This window comes from Ascaphus truei, chromosome 13 (assembly GCF_040206685.1).
Source record: "Ascaphus truei isolate aAscTru1 chromosome 13, aAscTru1.hap1, whole genome shotgun sequence".
Lineage (NCBI taxonomy): Eukaryota > Metazoa > Chordata > Amphibia > Anura > Ascaphidae > Ascaphus > Ascaphus truei.
In genome coordinates this window covers 36,531,300-36,550,630 of record NC_134495.1, presented here as the reverse complement: position 1 = coordinate 36,550,630, position 19,331 = coordinate 36,531,300, and the positions used below count along the sequence as shown (strand labels likewise).

The 19,331-nt window shown below is 44.0% G+C and overlaps 1 protein-coding gene across 1 annotated transcript in view; it reads left to right on the top strand.

The window, feature by feature from the left end:
- PRMT5 (protein arginine methyltransferase 5) overlaps positions 1-12,917 on the top strand; it is a 23,886-nt gene extending 10,969 nt beyond the window's left edge. The window contains 5 exon segments of the mRNA XM_075568000.1: positions 7,006-7,122; positions 9,678-9,923; positions 10,376-10,492; positions 11,262-11,326; positions 12,527-12,917. Coding sequence (XP_075424115.1) covers positions 7,006-7,122; positions 9,678-9,923; positions 10,376-10,492; positions 11,262-11,326; positions 12,527-12,679 — 698 coding nt within the window. The 3' untranslated portion in view covers positions 12,680-12,917.
- Positions 12,918-19,331: the final 6,414 nt, after the last annotated feature.

Below are 19,331 nucleotides of genomic sequence, written 5' to 3'. Positions count from 1 at the left end.
TCTTATTGCGCTTCCCTACACATCACCGCCTTATTGCGCTTCCCTACACACACCCGCTTATTGCACTTCCCTACCCATCACCCGCTTATTGCACTTCCCTACCCATCACCCGCTTATTGCACTTCCCTACCCATCACCCGCTTATTGCACTTCCCTACACACTACCCCGCTTATTGCACTTCCCTACACACACCGCCTTATTGCACTTCCCTACACATCACCCGCCTTATTGCACTTCCCTACACATCTCCCGCTTATTGCACTTCCCTACACATCTCCCTCTTATTGCACTTCCCTACACACACCCGCTTATTGCACTTCCCTACACACACCCGCTTATTGCACTTCCCTACACATCACCCCGCTTATTGCACTTCCCTACCCATCACCCGCTTATTGCGCTTCCCTACCCATCACCCGCTTATTGCACTTTCCCTACCCATCACCCGCTTATTGCACTTCCCTACACACACCCGCTTATTGCACTTCCCTACACACACCCGCTTATTGCACTTCCCTACACATCACCCGCTTATTGCACTTCCCTACACATCTCCCGCTTATTGCACTTCCCTACACACACCCGCTTATTGCACTTCCCTACCCATCACCCGCTTATTGCACTTCCCTAAGCACACCCCGCTTATTGCGCTTCCCTGCCCATCACCTGCTTATTGCACTTTCCCTACACACACCCGCTTATTGCGCTTCCCTACACACACCCGCTTATTGCACTTCCCTACACATCACCCGCTTGTTGCACTTTCCCTGCCCATCACCCGCTTGTTGCACTTTCCCTGCCCATCACCCGCTTGTTGCACTTTCCCTGCCCATCACCCGCCACATTTGGTGCAAAACGTCCCTGTAGGGCAGTTCTGCATTTACGCGGGAGCTGCACCACTATGGATGTTTTTAAGGAACAGGCATTGCAGTTAAAACACGCTTTTTGGAAAGGGGGTATAGCTCCACTTGTTTAAAACGGGCATATTATAGAGCAATTCAAGCAAACACACAGGATCTGTTGATGTCGAAACAGCATAGCTCCAAACCGTCTCAAATAATCAGATTTATTGGGGACTGTAATAATCGGCGGTCTCGGATTAGCGCGGCTAGTCCATAAACGCCGGCACCTTCTGTTGGCTGCCGAGGATTCGTGTCCGGTTCTGAAACCTGGACCGACACGATGTGAGTAGAAGAGCGAGGAACTTTAAAGACTTGTTTGTTTACAGCCACGAAACCACACCAATATCAAAAACGTGGCTGACGAACAAACATAAAGGTTCTTTTAAATGTGGGACGTGGCAGGCGTGTGCTTTTACGCTGCCGGCTAAATCAATGGCATAATTGGAATAACACGAAAGAGTATGATATTTCAACATTTATCAACCGTACCACGACGGGGGTAATTTATATGGCCTCGTGCGACTGTGGGAAGAAATACGTGGGGGAAAACCCGCAGTCAACTTTGACGTCGGGTTTAAGAACACGTAGGGTTAGTCCGCAATCATCTTGAGACCCCCATAGCGAGATATATATAAATGATGCCCATAACGGCAGTATGCAGGTCGTAAAGATTGGCCAAAGACAGGGTGACTGGGATAAGATCCTACTGCAGGGAGAATGCAGGTGAATCTGATCTGCAAACATTATCCCCAAATGTCTAAATGAAGGGTTTTCTTTACGCCTTTCTTATAATGTTGTCTTTGCATAGATTTCCCACTTTTTATTCCTCATATCAGGTTGTGGTGCAACAGTAGCTGCTTTTATGGCGTCTGTCCGTATCTCCGTTATTTCATCTGTGTTTGCCATCATTGTTACACTATAGTATTAGCTACAGCTTTGTTTTTAATTGTTTCTATATTGTATTGTATGTCTTTATTTATATAGCGCCATAAATATACATAGCGCTTCACAGTAGTAATACATGTTGTAATCCATATAAATAACAGATAATATAAATAACAGGACATGGGAATAAGTGCTTCAGACATAAGAGTAACATTTAAGGTAGAGGAGTCCCTGCTCCGAGGAGCTTACAATCTAATTGGTGGGTAGGAGAACGTACAGAGACAGTAGGAGGGAGTTCTGGTAAGTGCGTCTGCAGGGGGCCAAGCTTTATGTATCACGTGTCCAGGATTATCCAGTGCTATTCATATGCTTCTTTAAGCAAATGTGTCTTAAGGTGGGTAGAGAGGGTGCTAGTCGGGTACTGAGGGGTAGGGTATTCCAGAGGTGCGGGACACTCTGTGAGAAAGGTTTAAGGCGGGAGAGGGCTTTAGATACAAAGGGGGTAGAAAGAAGATATCCTAGGGAAGAACGCAAGAGTCGGGATCGTGCATAGCGAGAAATTAGGGCTGAGATGTAAGGAGGGGCAGAAGAGTGTAAAGCTTTAAAAGTGAGGAGGAGAATTGAGTGCGAGATGCGGGATTTAATCGGAAGCCAGGAGAGGGATTTCAGCAGGGGAGACGCTGAGACAGATCTAGGAAAGAGTAGAGTGATTCTGGCAGCAGCATTTAGGATAGATTGTAGGGGAGACAGGTGAGAGGCAGGAAGGCCGGACAGCAGGCAGGTTACAGAAATCAAGACGGGAGAGAATGAGGGCCTGAGTCAGAGTTTTAGCAGACGAGTAACAGAGGAAAGGGCGTATCTTTGTTATATTGCGGAGGAAAAAGCAACAAGTTTTAGAAACGTTTTGAATGTGAGAGGGGAATCGCTATGAAGTCATTCGCTGCGCATGCTCCAATCGTAAACCCGGGACATACTTGAAAACGAGAAGTAACTCTCAATGTATTACTTCCTGGTAAAACATTTTTATAAATAAATGAAAACTGGTGATTGGCTTACCATCTGACCTATCAGGGAGCTCATTTAGGCTGAATAGAATTTGTAGTAGGACTTGATGTGAGTATTTGTATATTGAGTTAGCTATGTGTACGTTCTAGGCTATTTTAGGTTACTATTGTAGCTACTATCAGTGCTAGGAGAGTATTTACCCATCACCCACTAATTGTGGGCCTTTTATTTTGGCTCTATGGAGGTTATTTTGGGACACTCCACAGCTGCTCTAATATTTTAGCTTGGTAATGGAATAGTACCTATTCATAATAAAGGGCATATACTTCGTTCCATCCCTGTTGCTCTCTACTTAGAGCTACGTTAGCAGTGAGTCCCTACCTAGGGGCCGCGTACACTGTCCCTACTACAAGTACACTGGCTATAGTTCGGTCTCGGTGAACATTAGTATTCACTGATATACTTGCACCTTTCACAAATTAAGTGAGAAAGAATAAAGTGCGCAACTAATGTTATAAAGTGACGTGATGAATATTAATATAATTTACGTGACCTTGAACAGAGCGTCTGCAGCTGCGATTGAGGGGGGGCTCAGGGACCCCCTAAAGCTAGCAGATAAAAACAGAAAAGACACAGCGCACAACGCTCATAGTGTATTAAAAATTATATTGACATAAATTATAATAAGGTGAGTATTGTGCGTACATCAATATGGTATATAACAAGCAGTTTCGGGATATTGTTACCCAAACGCCACAGCAAACCGAACAGATGTCCTCACATGGATCTGGACGCTGGTGCCTCTGGTGCAGGGTAAGTAAGAAGCCTTTGACAGTTCTACTCCCAAAAATCGAGTGGGACGTGTGTTAATGTCCCATACAGTGCTGTAACACAGCGGAGTTCCAAGCCAGCTGGATTTTCTCCCTCCCCTCCGGACAAGCACTTCCGGGTTGGTGACGTCACCGCGGGGGAAAATCGCCGGTTTTGGCGCCGTTCTCGCTGGGTCAGCTCGCGTGATGGGGTGATGGTTGAAAGATAAGACTCTTGTCAGCTTTTCCAACGCGTTTCGAAACCCGTAGGTTTCTTCATCAGGGAATAAAGTTGAGTGGTGTTGAAGGGAATCTAAATACCCCGCGATCGTACCTCATTGGCTTAGCCTGCAGCTCTCACAGCCAATAGGAGAGCGGCAGAGGAGGGGTAAAGTCCCGATAGCGTGCGTCACTGGTTGGCAATGGCAACATAACATCAATTAAAATAAACTTTATTAACAATCAAAATGGCAATAACAGTACAAGCGCGATTGATGATACTAAAACAAAAAGAAAAGTATTAAACACTGGAAAAAGGCATAATACAGGAGTGTATCAATTGCTGACACACTAGGATGACTATCCCAATACCTATTATATCATAGTGATATAGAAAAGGAACACGAAAAGTTCTCAAAGCCGGTCCATCTTAAAGGACAACATAAATGTGCAACTTTTGCAAATGATACATAGGACCTAGCAGCATTAATAAAATAGACATAAAAGGACATAGAGACAAAATCTATAGTTAATTAAATAAATATCTAAAATGAGTTAAAAGGTAAAAAAGTTAATAAAGAGGTCTTGGACAAAAGATCATGAAAAGACATCAATACAGGGACCATATATCTATGTCTTCGTTTAGACCCCCTGGATACAAGGTGTTCAATTTGTGTATCCAGAAGGTTTCCTGCCTAGAAAGTTCTTTCACTCTGTCCCCTCCTCTCCTATTTTTTGGTATATGCTTAATACCTTTAAATAATAGAGAGGAGGGGGTCACTGTTATGGCATTGTGCATAATGTTTTGATAGGCTATGCTTCATAACCCTATTTTAATGTTGCGCAGGTGTTCTTGAATGCGCACTTTTAATGGACGTTTGGTGCGTCCTATATAAAATAGGCCACACGGACACTCTAATAAATAAACTACATGGTCAGTATTACAATATATAAAATCTTTAATATCGTGGATTTCTCCATCTGAACATCTAAAAGTTTTCTTATCAGGGTGCAAATGCTTGCAAACTGAGCACTTACCACACTTGAAATTCCCATTGGTTTAGTACTTAACCATTTCCTATCCCCACTATGGTGATCTGTTATTTTAATATCACTTGGGGATAGTGTATTTTTTAAATTTTTAGCTTTTCTGTATATGAATTTTGGGAATTTCGAGAGGTGAGCACCCAGCAGCGAGTCATTTGAGAGAATGGACCAGTGTTTTTTTATAATTTTCTCAATTTGCCCCGTCATAGAATTAAAATTTGTGATAAAAGATACATTGCATTTATCCTTGTTCTCCCGGAGGCTCTTACTTTTTTTATATTTTGGTAATAACATTGTTTTTTCTATCTAATTTTCTTATTTTTTCCAGATCTTTAGTGAGTTTCTCCAGACGATAACCTCTCTCTAAAAATCTTGAGGTCAATTTTTTGGCCTGTTCTTCAAAATCTACCTCTGTGCTGCAGTTTTTCTTCAATCTGTAGTATTGGCCACTTGGAATGTTTGTTATCCACGTTTTTTTTGTGGTTACTTGTGGCTACAAGGAGGTTGTTTGAATCAACTTCCTTGAAGTGTGTTTTTGTCACCACATTACCATCCACAGACACCGTCAGGTTGAGATCCAGGAAGTGTATTTCTTTCTCGTGCTCTACATGTGTGAAAGTTAAATTTCTGTCATTTTTATTTATATACTGCAAAAAGTGCCAATTGAGCACTGGTCGCTGTCCCATATACATAGAATATCATCTATGAACCGGCGCCACATAATGATGTTTGATTTAAAGGGGTTATTATTGTGGATATAGTTATCTTCCCATCTTCCCATATACAGGTTTGCGAACTGGGGGCAAATCTAGTGCCCATCGCAGTTCCGCAAACCTGTAAGAAAAATTCATCGAGGAACATAAAATAGTTATGCTTCAAGATGTAGTTAATTGAATCCAAAACAAATTTGCTGTTTAAAGGGTGTAGAGTAACATCATCCAATAAAAAAGAATTAACTGCATTTAGACCTTCCGCATGTGGGATGTTAGTGTATAGGCCTGCACATCGCAGGTGAGCCACCTATAGGAGTCTTTCCACACAAAACCTTCCAACAAATTCAACACTGATGTTGAATCTCTCAAATATGAAGGAAGTTTTGCCACAAAAGGTTGGAGGAAATAGTCCACGTATTGGGATAGGTTTGATGTTAGGCTCTCTATTACCGATATAATCGGTCTGCCTGGCGGGTTCGTTATACTTTTATGTGTTTTTGGGAGGTGGTAAAAAATAGCAATTCTTGGGCAGCTACAGTACAAAAAGTCATATTCACTTTTTTCAATGACATCATTAGTGAGAGCTTCATCTAAAAGACCTTTTAATAAAACCAAAAATTTCCCCGTAGGGTCCTTTTTCAATCTTTTGTAGGAGGTGGTGTCGTTTAGGAGTCTTGAGGGCTTCCCCCTCATAATCCTTCCTATCTTGTAGCGCAACACCACTCCCCTTATCAGCTTGCCTGATAATCAGGTTTTTATTTTGTTTTAGGAGTTTTAGAGCCAATGCTTCATTCTTATTTAAATTATGTCTGATATCACTATTTTTAGCATTACTAGTTAAAAAGTTAAAATCTTTGTTGACCATGTTAAAAAATGTCTCTATATGGTGGCCTTTAGAGTGTGCGGGATAAATTTGGATTTCCCTTTAAAGTGGGTATGTGTGCAGGTTAAATCATTATCCCTAATCTCTGTCTGAATTGATGGAACAGTACTAGTGTCAGTAACCTCATTTGTTAAAATATTTTCTAAATCAGATTTTATAAAGTGCCTCTTCAGAGTAAGATTCCGAACCAACTTCTGAAGGTCTGAGTACAGTTGAAAAGCACTTGGGCTACATGAACGGGAGAAAGTGAGGCCTCTGTCTAAAACCTTTTTTTGGTCATCCGTCAAGATGACCGTAGACAGATTAAAGATCCCTTTGGGAGAAGTCAATATAGATTTGCCCCCAGTTTCGCAAACCTGTATATGGGAAGATGGGAAGATGACTATATCCACAATAATAACCCCTTTAAATCAAACATCATTATGTGGGCGCCGGTTCATAGATGATATTCTATGTATATGGGACGGCGACCAGTGCTCAATTGGCCACTTTTTGCAGTATATAAATAAAAATGACAGAAATTTAACTTTCACACATGTAGAGCACGAGAAAGAAATACACTTCCTGGATCTCAACCTGACGGTGTCTGTGGATGGTAATGTGGTGACAAAAACACACTTCAAGGAAGTTGATTCAAACAACCTCCTTGTAGCCACAAGTAACCACAAAAAAACGTGGATAACAAACATTCCAAGTGGCCAATACTACAGATTGAAGAAAAACTGCAGCACAGAGGTAGATTTTGAAGAACAGGCCAAAAAATTGACCTCAAGATTTTTAGAGAGAGGTTATCGTCTGGAGAAACTCACTAAAGATCTGGAAAAAATAAGAAAATTAGATAGAAAAACAATGTTATTACCAAAATATAAAAAAAAGTAAGAGCCTCCGGGAGAACAAGGATAAATGCAATGTATCTTTTATCACAAATTTTAATTCTATGACGGGGCAAATTGAGAAAATTATAAAAAAACACTGGTCCATTCTCTCAAATGACTCGCTGCTGGGTGCTCACCTCTCGAAATTCCCAAAATTCATATACAGAAAAGCTAAAAATTTAAAAAATACACTATCCCCAAGTGATATTAAAATAACAGATCACCATAGTGGGGATAGGAAATGGTTAAGTACTAAACCAATTGGGAATTTCAAGTGTGGTAAGTGCTCAGTTTGCAAGCATTTGCACCCTGATAAGAAAACTTTTAGATGTTCAGATGGAGAAATCCACGATATTAAAGATTTTATATATTGTAATACTGACCATGTAGTTTATTTATTAGAGTGTCCGTGTGGCCTATTTTATATAGGACGCACCAAACGTCCATTAAAAGTGCGCATTCAAGAACACCTGCGCAACATTAAAATAGGGTTTATGAAGCATAGCCTATCAAAACATTATGCACAATGCCATAACAGTGACCCCCTCCTCTCTATTATTTAAAGGTATTAAGCATATACCAAAAAATAGGGAGAGAGGGGACAGAGTGAAAGAACTTTCTAGGCAGGAAACCTTCTGGATACACAAATTGAACACCTTGTATCCAGGGGGTCTAAAACGAAGACATAGATATATGGTCCCTGTATTGATGTCTTTTCATGATCTTTTGTCCAAGACCTCTTTTATTAACTTTTTTACCTTTTAACTCATTTTAGATATTTATTTAATTAACTATAGATTTTGTCTCTATGTCCTTTTATGTCTATTTTATTAATGCTGCTAGGTCCTATGTATCATTTGCAAAAGTTGCACATTTATGTTGTCCTTTAAGATGGACCGGCTTTGAGAACTTTTCGTGTTCCTTTTCTATATCACTATGATATAATAGGTATTGGGATAGTCATCCTAGTGTGTCAGCAATTGATACACTCCTGTATTATGCCTTTTTCCAGTGTTTAATACTTTTCTTTTTGTTTTAGTATCATCAATCGCGCTTGTACTGTTATTACCATTTTGATTGTTAATAAAGTTTATTTTAATTGATGTTATGTTGCCATTGCCAACCAGTGACGCGCGCTATCGGGACTTTACCCCTCCCCTGCCGCTCTCCTATTGGCTGTGAGAGCTGCAAGCTAAGCCAATGAGGTACGATCGCGGGGTATTTAGATTCCCTTCAACACCACTCAACTTTATTCCCTGATGAAGAAACCTACGGGTTTCGAAACGCGTTGGAAAAGCTGACAAGAGTCTTATCTTTCAACCATCACCCCATCACGCGAGCTGACCCAGCGAGAACGGCGCCAAAACCGGCGATTTTCCCCGCGGTGACGTCACCAACCCGGAAGTGCTTGTCCGGAGGGGAGGGAGAAAATCCAGCTGGCTTGGAACTCCGCTGTGTTACAGCACTGTATGGGACATTAACACACGTCCCACTCGATTTTTGGGAGTAGAACTGTCAAAGGCTTCTTACCTACCCTGCACCAGAGTCCAGATCCATGTGAGGACATCTGTTCCGGTTTGCTGTGGCGTTTGGGTAACAATATCCCGAAACTGCTTGTTATATACCATATTGATGTACGCACAATACTCACCTTATTATAATTTATGTCAATATAATTTTTAATACACTATGAGCGTTGTGCGCTGTGTCTTTTCTGTTTTTACCTTTCACAAATACCTCTACAGTAGGTATTTTGTTATTACACATTTCTACCCGTTCAACTATGAGCTTTAATCTAGTTCTCAGTAGCAGCGTGGTCGTGGGAGGGTGAGCTGGATTCGCGGCTCCCTTGCTCCTAGTTGGCTCAGCTTGGATTCTTGTTGGGCTTCCCTGCCCTGTCCTCATTATTTTTTATCAGGGGCTGTTGCCCTAAAGATTGGGTAGAGGTTCATATTTCTGAATCTCATTGTACTACGCCGGGGAGTCTTTAATACCCCTATTTTTTTATTATTTTATATATTCATTAAAAGTTTTTTTTTTTATATTATTATTTATTTTTTAATATATAAATCATATCACTTACATCTATTTTATTATTATTTTTTTTCACCAATGGACGATCTGAGTCCCGCCTGTTTTTTCCCGTCACTATACGACCTACTAAGTTACTATACAATATACTATAGACTTCAGTGTTATTGAGTGTGTTACATAGGGGACTTTACTGGACCACTGACCCCCCCCCCCCTCTTTTGGGACTAGTGTTTGCCGGTGTTTTCTTGTTCGCTTTACTTTTACCCTTATTGCACCGTTCACGTTTCTACCATATATTTAGATTAATTAGGGAGTGCTGGTGTCACATTTGTTGTTGTATCTGTATCCATTCAAGTCCTCTTCTCCCCCCTCTCTCTGTCCTCTCCCGCTGGTCTCGCGTGTCCCCCCTACTCTGTGTCCCCTCCTGCTGGTCACACATGTCCACCCCTCTCTCAGGCTCAGTTTGAGATGCCGTACGTTGTCAGACTCCACAACTTCCACCAGCTGTCGGACCCCCAGCCGTGCTTCACCTTCCTGCACCCCAATAACGGTAAGAGGGGACCCCCAGCCGTGCTTCACCTTCCTGCACCCCAATAACGGTAAGAGGGGACCCCCAGCCGTGCTTCACCCTTCCTGCACCCCAATAACGGTAAGAGGGGACCCCCAGCCGTGCTTCACCTTCCTGCACCCCAATAAAGGTAAGAGCGGACCCCCAGCCGTGCTTCACCTTCCTGCACCCCAATAAAGGTAAGAGGGGACCCCCAGCCGTGCTTCACCTTCCTGCACCCCAATAAAGGTAAGAGCGGACCCCCCAGCCGTGCTTCACCTTCCTGCACCCCAATAAAGGTAAGAGTGGACCCCCAGCCGTGCTTCACCTTCCTGCACCCCAATAAAGGTAAGAGGGGACCCCCAGCCGTGCCTCACCTTCCTGCACCCAAATAAAGGGAAGAGAGTTGAATGAGCCATGTCCCGGCTGACCGTTAATGTGGTATCTCTCCCTAGACGTGGTGATCGACAATAACCGTTACTGCTGCCTGAAGTACCACGTGGAGCTGAACACCGTCCTACATGGGTTCGCCGGCTACTTCCACACAGTGTTATATAAGGATGTCACTCTGAGTAAGTGTGTTGTCTCCTGACGTGTCAACGTCTTGTGGCCCCGGGCGCCCCCCGGTCACCCCTCTCCCCCCTTCCTCCCAGGGTCACCCACAGCTCCTCCCTGGGTCACAACCTCCCCCCTCCCCTCGTCACCCCCACCTCCTACCTCCACCCCATGGTCACCCCTCCTCCTGGGTCCCCCCTCCTCCTCCCCCCCCCCCCCCTTGTTGCCCTGTTTCACTGTCTCCTTGTCTGCAGGTATCTGCCCGGAGACTCACTCCCCTGGGTCTCCCCCTCCTCCTCTTCCCCCCCCCCTCCCCTTGTTGCCCTGTCTCACTGTCTCCTTGTCTGCAGGTATCTGCCCAGAGACTCACTCCCCTGGGTCTCCCCTTCCTCCCCCCCCCCCACCTCCTCCTCCCCCCCCCCCCCCCCCCTTGTTGCCCTGTCTCACGGTCTCACGGTCTCCTTGTCTGCAGGTATCTGCCCGGAGACTCACTCCCCTGGGTCTCCCCTTCCTCCTCCCCCCTCTCATCCCCCCCCCCCTTGTTGCCCTGTCTCACGGTCTCCTTGTCTGCAGGTATCTGCCCAGAGACTCACTCCCCTGGGTCTCCCCTTCCTCCTCCCCCCCCCTCCTCCTCTCCCCCCCCCCCCCCTTGTTGCCCTGTCTCACGGTCTCCTTGTCTGCAGGTATCTGCCCGGAGACTCACTCCCCTGGGTCTCCCCTTCCTCCTCCCCCCCTCTCATCCCCCCCCCCCCTTGTTGCCCTGTCTCACGGTCTCCTTGTCTGCAGGTATCTGCCCAGAGACTCACTCCCCTGGGATGTTTTCCTGGTTTCCGATCCTCTTCCCAATCAAGGTGAGTTTCTTGCCCCCCTTCCTGGGGGGGGGAGGAGGGGAAGGGAGAGTGCCGCCGTAATATCCCTACTACAGGGGCCGCTCCCCCTGGGTATTGTCCTCACGCTCTGCTTAATACTGCAGGCTATCAAGAATAACACAGGAAGTCCTCCCGTGGGGGGGAATGGAGCGGTGCACAGCAGAAGAATCAAGATGGCAAACTGGATCGCTACGTGAAAAACCTATTTATTACTCAATAATTCATAGTGCAACAGATAAACAGCAGGGAAACTAACGCGTTTCACGCTAACTTGCGCTTTCTGTTGCACTATGAATTATTCAGTGATAGGTTTTTCACGTAGCGATCCAGTTTGCCATCTTGATTCTTTTGCTGTGCACCGCTCCATTCCTCCCCCACGGGAGGACTTCCTGTGTTTTCTGCACATCAGCTGAGCGCCCGCTGATTCCGGAGACGCTGTGATCGAGGCGGTCACGGGTACCATACAGCTCATATTCCATTCAGGACCGACCTGTCACTCCCAGGAGAGTTAGGACTTTCACCCTTTAGCCTTATTTGGATTCATGCTGGTCATTGACTGTGACCACATAGCTTACCCCTCAAGGTACAATAGTTAGGGTGTTTGTTCTCCTCAATAGGAGTGGTGTTCAAGATTTTAAACTATACTATTTGAATTAAAAAAAAGTCAGGCATGGTTCTCTATTTGCCTTTATATGCTGCAGTAAAAATCTGCATGGGTCTGGTTCATATACAGGCAGTCCTTGGTTATCCAACGGAATTCGTTCTGGACGTAGCGTTGTAAAGTGAGTCCCATGTTAATCAGTGGCGGTGAGCGTTGGATAGCGCATTCTGGCGTCGAAAAACGGCCCATAGGGTTACGTTGTAACGCGTTGGATATGCCATTCGTTGTAAAGTGAAACGTTGGGTAGCGGGGACTACCTGTATCTATTACGTGTGTTCTGAGCGCTGATTTTTTTGGACTTGCTCCATACTCTTCACTCTGTCGAGGAGTAATTGTTATCTCACGGGGTACTGATACCTGCTGACGTCATCTACTTGTGCCTTAGCTGTCCCACACACAGATTGCAAGCTCTGCGGCTCAATCTCCAGGGTGTATGTTTACATAACGAGCTCTCTAACCGCTACACTGCCTCTGTGATCCGTACACCAACCCGCCTCTCTCTCCCCCCCCCCCCCCTGCAGCAGCCCATCCCCCTGCAGGACGGCGACACAGTGTGCGTGTGCTTCTGGCGCTGTAACAACGGCAAGAAGGTCTGGTATGAGTGGGCCGTGACCTCGCCCTCCTGCTCGGCCATCCACAACCCCACGGGCCGCTCCTACACCATCGGCCTGTGACCTCCACCTGTGTCACGTCGGATTGTGGGTGCGGGTCATGTCACCTCGCGGAGCGCACGCACGGGGTTAGAACATGTCTGAACGAGGCGTGTGGCACCGAGGGTGTTAGCGGAGCCGTGGCGTGTGCTCCCTGCCCAGGGAGGTTCCCGCAGCTGATACATTTCTTCCCGTGTCACCTTTTTTTTATATTACAATAGAAAAAAATAAATATGAAATAGTCACACACGGCTGTACTGTATTTCTGGCTGTACTGGCGTGATCTCGTTTCCTTCCTAATAATATACACGCACACGTTACACACGCGCGCTGTACTGACGTGATCTCATTTTCTTTATTAAAGACGCGCGCACACAGGCTGAACTGGCGTGATCCCCTTTCCTTATGTACATGTACATGTTACACGTGCATACGGGCTGTACTGGCGTAATCTTTCCTCTTTATTATATACACGCGCACACTCTGGCTTAACAGGCGTGATCAACTTTCCTTATACATGCACATGTTACACGGTGTGTACTGGCGTGATCTCCTTTCCTTTATTATATACATGCACACGTTACACGTGCTGTACTGGTATGATCTCATTTCCGCCCTAATACGCACGCGTGCACGCTGTACTGGCGTGATCTCATTCCCAGTATCTAACAGTTGATACATATTTAGGTCAACCACAAATGGTTTTAGATCTAAATTTGAAGATGAAAAACCATCTGAACATCACATTCTGAATATTAAGAACAGATACGCTGATATATTGCATAGGACGTGGGATCTTAAGAAGGCCCAGTCTGTCTCAGCAAGAGGATTTTTAAGTAAGGATGTCTGAGGCACCTTTTTAATCAACCCCAACCCATCAGATATGAAAATCAGGTGTGTTTCTACCATTATAAGGTCACTAGAACACAAGAACTGAATAGATATAGAGAGGATGGGGAAAGGTCGTGTCCAATTCTGGAGCCATATTGGGGACAGGAGACACTTTCATTATAATAATTCCCACTCGGACCCGGGGAGTTGAAGCAGCAGATGATTTATTGATTGCGGCGCTCCGGTGATATCTTTCTCACGCAGGGGACGTACCACGTCAGATAATCAAACCCACGTGTACATATAGGCGAATGCGGTCATCATGGTTTGTGAAGAAATGATGTTGCGGAATCTTGAGATTTCGATGTAAATTCATATTTGGGTCCAACATATAATCGTGATAATTGGTGGATTCGTAGAATCTGTTGTTCCATTTTGTCAGGAATGTTCTTGAAAGAAGCATAGGTCTTGCCTCTAAGAATTTCCTCGTTCTACCCAAAGTGCATCTGATGGAGTGAAGTACCAATATGTTATCGCTCTCAGCAACGCTGCAGAATGGTACAATTTAAAGTTGGGGCAGGCTAATCCTTCATTTTCTTTGGGCGAGTGTGGCAGGGCCTTAACCCCTCTGTCTAAAAGGGCTTCACATAGCCTGTATTTGTCCGAGTCCAACAGGGAGCTGGTTAATTGCAGCTACAGATAATTAGCCAGTCTGCACCTGACTCAACAGTCCGGTAGAAAAGCCTTCTGCTTAATCTGAAGGGGATCTCTCTAGTTGGGTGCTGCCAGGGACCCAGACTGGCTGTTCCAGGACGTTGCGGACCCTGGAACCCGCCAGAGGTTACACCCCACGGACACCAAACACAGAGACTGATGTAAAGCGCCCCTACTTCCAGGTATGTCTTTGGGTCAGAGGCTCGTAAGAGGCCTAGCCTCCCTGCCCTTTAGATAGGGACTGGGACGTGCGAGTCAGCCCTTACAGGGGGACAGGCCTGTTTTGCTTGTTTGGTATGCTGACATGAAGCTGTATTGTTTTGAAGCCAAGGGTTAAATAAATGCCAATGTTTATTTTCCCAATCTATGTCCCCCTGGTTGTACCTCTGCGCTCGTCTCCTACAGGGAGCATAAAATCTTCCACATAATACAAATGGATCTCATAACATGCTTCCTCACTAAAAAAAGGCATTTACAGCCGGAATGGGCAATAACGGGAATAAACATATTTTAGCAATACCGTCATATTTTTTCATCCATCATGAAGGTTTTTAGTTTAAAGTTTTATAGGGGTTCAGAAATAAAAAGGAATAGGAGGGGGGGGTATCATATTACACAAAATAGAATCAAACTTTCAAATTAGAGGAGGGAAGGGGGATATTGGAGAGGGAGGGGGTATTCTGCAGGCTTCGTAGGTGTACAACACCAATTGTGTAGTTTTACTTTTATACAGCATGGTTGGTGTAAATACAATGACACTTGTGCTACACGACAATATAAACGTGGTGACTCGGTACCGCACAAGTGCTTATAGCTCCAGGGAAGACCAATCACCCGTAGACTGTTTCCATCTCAAAACGACCGGCTTCCAAGTCACCATCTCTTTGTTTGAGAAATCATTGGTCCAGGCGGTGAGTTTCTCTTGGGCCGTAATATTCCATATCCCCATAATGACTCTAGTGAGACCAGGGGGAAGACCCTTTCCAGACTGCCACTATGGAACATCTGGTCGCTGAAGAAAACATGAGAAGACATGATAAGCTCCCTCTGTCTTCTGTTAATCCCAATAGGCCTTTTATATAAAAGTGCTTCCCATGGGGAGGGTCCCTAGAGAATCTAATGACAAAAAAAGGTCACGACTCAAGAGACACAGGAATTGCAGAAACTCCACGTCATGGGGGCCCTCCCAGCTGTGTGCAAAATGTATAACAATACAAAATGGGGCACTCCCAGCTGTGTGCAAAATGTATAACAATACAAAATGGGGCACTCCCAGCTGTGTGCAAAATGTATAACAATACAAAATGGGGCACTCCCAGCTGTGTGCAAAATGTATAACAATACAAAATGGGGCACTCCCAGCTGTGTGCAAAATGTATAACAATACAAAATGGGGCACTCCCAGCTGTGTGCAAAATGTATAACAATACAAAATGGGGCACTCCCAGCTGTGTGCAAAATGTATAACAATACAAAATGGGGCACTCCCAGCTGTGTGCAAAATGTATAACAATACAAAATGGGGCACTTCCAGCTGTGTGCAAAATGTATAACAATACAAAATGGGGCACTCCCAGCTGTGTGCAAAATGTATAACAATACAAAATGAGGGTACTCCCAGCTGTGTGCAAAATGTATAACAATGCAAAATGGGGCACTCCCAGCTGTGTGCAAAATGTATAACAATGCAAAATGGGGGTACTCCCAGCTGTGTGCAAAATGTATAACAATACAAAATGGATTGAAAATAGACAATGATAAGGACAGACATGATAAAATGCTAAAAACATTCAGTCACTGAGCAACCTCCAAATGAGTAAATGAGATAAATAGCTGCCTGGAAATAAACATATACAGTCATGTGAAAAAGAAAGTACACCCTCTTTGAATTCTATTGTTTTACACATCAGGACATAATAACAATCATCTGTTCCTTAGCAGGTCTTAAAATGAGGTAAATACAACCTCAGATGAACAACAACACATGAGATATTACACCGTGTCATGATTTATTTAACAAAAATAAAGCCAAAATGGAGAAGCCATGTGTGAAAAACTAAGCACACCTTATTATTAAATAGCTTGTAGAACCACCTTTAGCAGCAATAACTTGAAGTAATCGTTTTCTATATGACTTTATCAGTCTCACATCGTTGTGGAGGAATTTTGGCCCACTCTTCTTTACAACATCGCTTCAGTTAATTGAGGTTCGTGGGCATTTGATTATGCACAGCTCTTAAGGTCCTGCCACAGCATTTCAATCGGGTTGAGGTCTGGACTTTGACTGGGCCATTACAACACCTTGATTCTTTTATTTTTCAGCCATTCTGTTGTAGATTTGCTGGTGTGCTTGGGATCATTGTCTTGTCGCATGACCCAATTTCGGCCAAGCTTTAGCTGTCGGACAGATGGCCTCACATTTGACTCTAGAATACTTTGGTATACAGAGCAGTTCATGGTCGACTCCATGACCGCAAGGTTGGATGCAAAAACGAGCCCAAATCATCACCCCTCCACCACCGTGCTTGACAGTTGGTATGAGGTGTTTGTGCTGATATGCTGTGTTTGGTTTTCACCAAACGTGGCGCTGTGCGCTTTGCATTATGGCCAAACATCTCCACTTTGGTCTTGTCTGTCCAAAGGACATTGTTCCAGAAGTCTTATCGTTTGTTCAGATGAAACTCTGCGAACCTAAGCCATGCTGCCATGTTCGTTTTAGAGAGAAGAGGCTTTCTCCTGGCAACCCTTCCAAACAAACCATACTTGTTCAGTCTTTTTCTAATTGTACTCTTATGAACTTTAACATTTATCATGCTAACTGAAGCCTGTAGAGTCTGAGATGTAACTCTTGGGTATTTTGCAATTTCTCTGAGCATTGCACGGTCAGACCTTGGGGTGAATTTGCTGGGATGTCCACTCCTGGGAAGATTGGCAACTGTCTTGAATGTTTTCCACTTTTGAATAATCTTTCTCACTGTAGAATGGTGGACTTTAAATTGTTTGGAAATGGCCTTATAACCCTTCCCAGATTTATGGGCAGCAACAATTACTTCTCTAAGATGATACAGGACCCCTATAAACTCATATTGAACCCCCAAAATAACCACAACATATATGCGTATAAGTGTCAAAGAGGAGTGCTACTGAGCATGGCAATATATATTTAAAACCAGAGACAGAACATGAAACACAGACAGAGCCCAGTGCACATCCAATGAAACTTATACACGGTACAGTGCCTAAAAAAAAAATATATATATATATATATATATATATATATATATATATATATATATATACACAGTGGTTGACAAATCACCAAAAAATCTACTCGCCACACAAAAAAATCTACTCGCCACCTAGTACCAAACGTGTGCTGCTTGGGCCAATATTTACTCGCCCGGGGGTTAAATCCACTCGCCCGGGGCGAGCAAATGTATAGGTTTGTCGAACACTGTATATATATATATATTGAGTTAAGTTATGGTGAGTAAAGTTATGGTGAGTAAAAGAAGTGACAAAAACCCTCCACAGCAAAGCAAATATGCAAATGTAAATACAACTGTATGCTCATCTGCATGTCTTAGGCAGGTCTGCAACCCCGCCTTTCACCATTATCACACAGCACTTCCACTGCAGCAAGGGATTCTGGGGAATGACATGCAAATGAGCACACAGTGCCACTTTTTGCTTCAAAAACCATTTTTAACATGGTTCCCTATAGGCTTAAGCTTGCTGCATGGTCACAGCTTTGAGCACAGCCAGGGTTAAGGTGCATAACCAGAAAACCCACCCACAGACATAAAGGTCGAAACAGCTGTCTGTGGGTGGGTTTTCTGGGTATGCACCTTAACCCTGGCTGTGCTCAAAGCTGTGACCATGCAGCAAGCTTAAGCCTATAGGGAACCATGTTAAAAATGGTTTTTGAAGCAAAAAGTGGCACTGTGTGCTCATTTGCATGTTATTCCCCAGAATCCCTTGCTGCAGTGGAAGTGCTGGGTGATAATGGTGAAAGGCGGGGTTGCAGACCTGCCTAAGACATGCAGATGAGCATACAGTTGTATTTACATTTGCATATATATAGATATAGATATATAGATAGATATCTTTTGAATAAAATGGTATTTTAGTTTAACTCTTTGGCCAAAGTGTTGTAAGCCCTTGAGCCCCTCCAAGGCAGACCACGTCTCAAGGGTCCTAACACTAATATAAATTCTTACTGTAATAACCTGTACATTACTAGGAAGAATGATTTATAATAAATCTGTCAAAATTAGTTACATAGTTCTAAGTCTGATTGAAGCTCTTATTAACCTGTATAATACAAGGAAAAGCACCCTGTATTAGATTTGTCGCAATCAAACTGCATGCAAGTTCCCATGAGTGTGGAAGGTGAAATGGAGTGAGCTTTAACCATTTAAAAGTGGGAGGGGGTGAGCTTCAAACCTGGGAAGGAGGAGCCACCCCCCAAATCAGCTAGGACCAGCTGAACAACAATTGCAAAACATACAGGACCCCTATAAGCTCATATTGTCAAGTGGGGGTATATATATATATATATATATATATATATATATATATACACATACATGTTGAAGTTTATCAGTTATTCACACCCTATTGTAATGTATATGTTTAGTTACCCCCACTTGGTTATGTCTATTTTTTAAACTATACCTATTATGTTAATAAAATTGATTTTATGTATGTCATCTGTTTCTCTACCTCTGACCGCATTATAAAATAATATTAAGGTCTGCAGTGCGCCATAATCAGGGAACTTCTATATCCGTCTGTGGGTATATCTCTCCACTCATTATTAGTCACCCTCCCGGGCAGCACGCAAACACTATTAGGGGTTTGGAGCAAGGTTCTCTATACAGTAATTGTCCCAGTTTAACAAGAAAAACCAGTCCTGTTTGCAGATACTAGTCAAGGTGCAGCGTTCGCAATATACGAAGCACCTCCAGGAAATCCTAGAAATGCTCGTGACGATTGCGGCGGGGGTACGGTAGTAGGGCAACCAGCACAGCATCGGAGTTGCTGGCGCCAAAAGTGGAGTTGAAATCACATCATCGATTCACGGAAGCACTTTAAAACAGTCGTGCGGGCAGGCAGGCAGGCACACGGA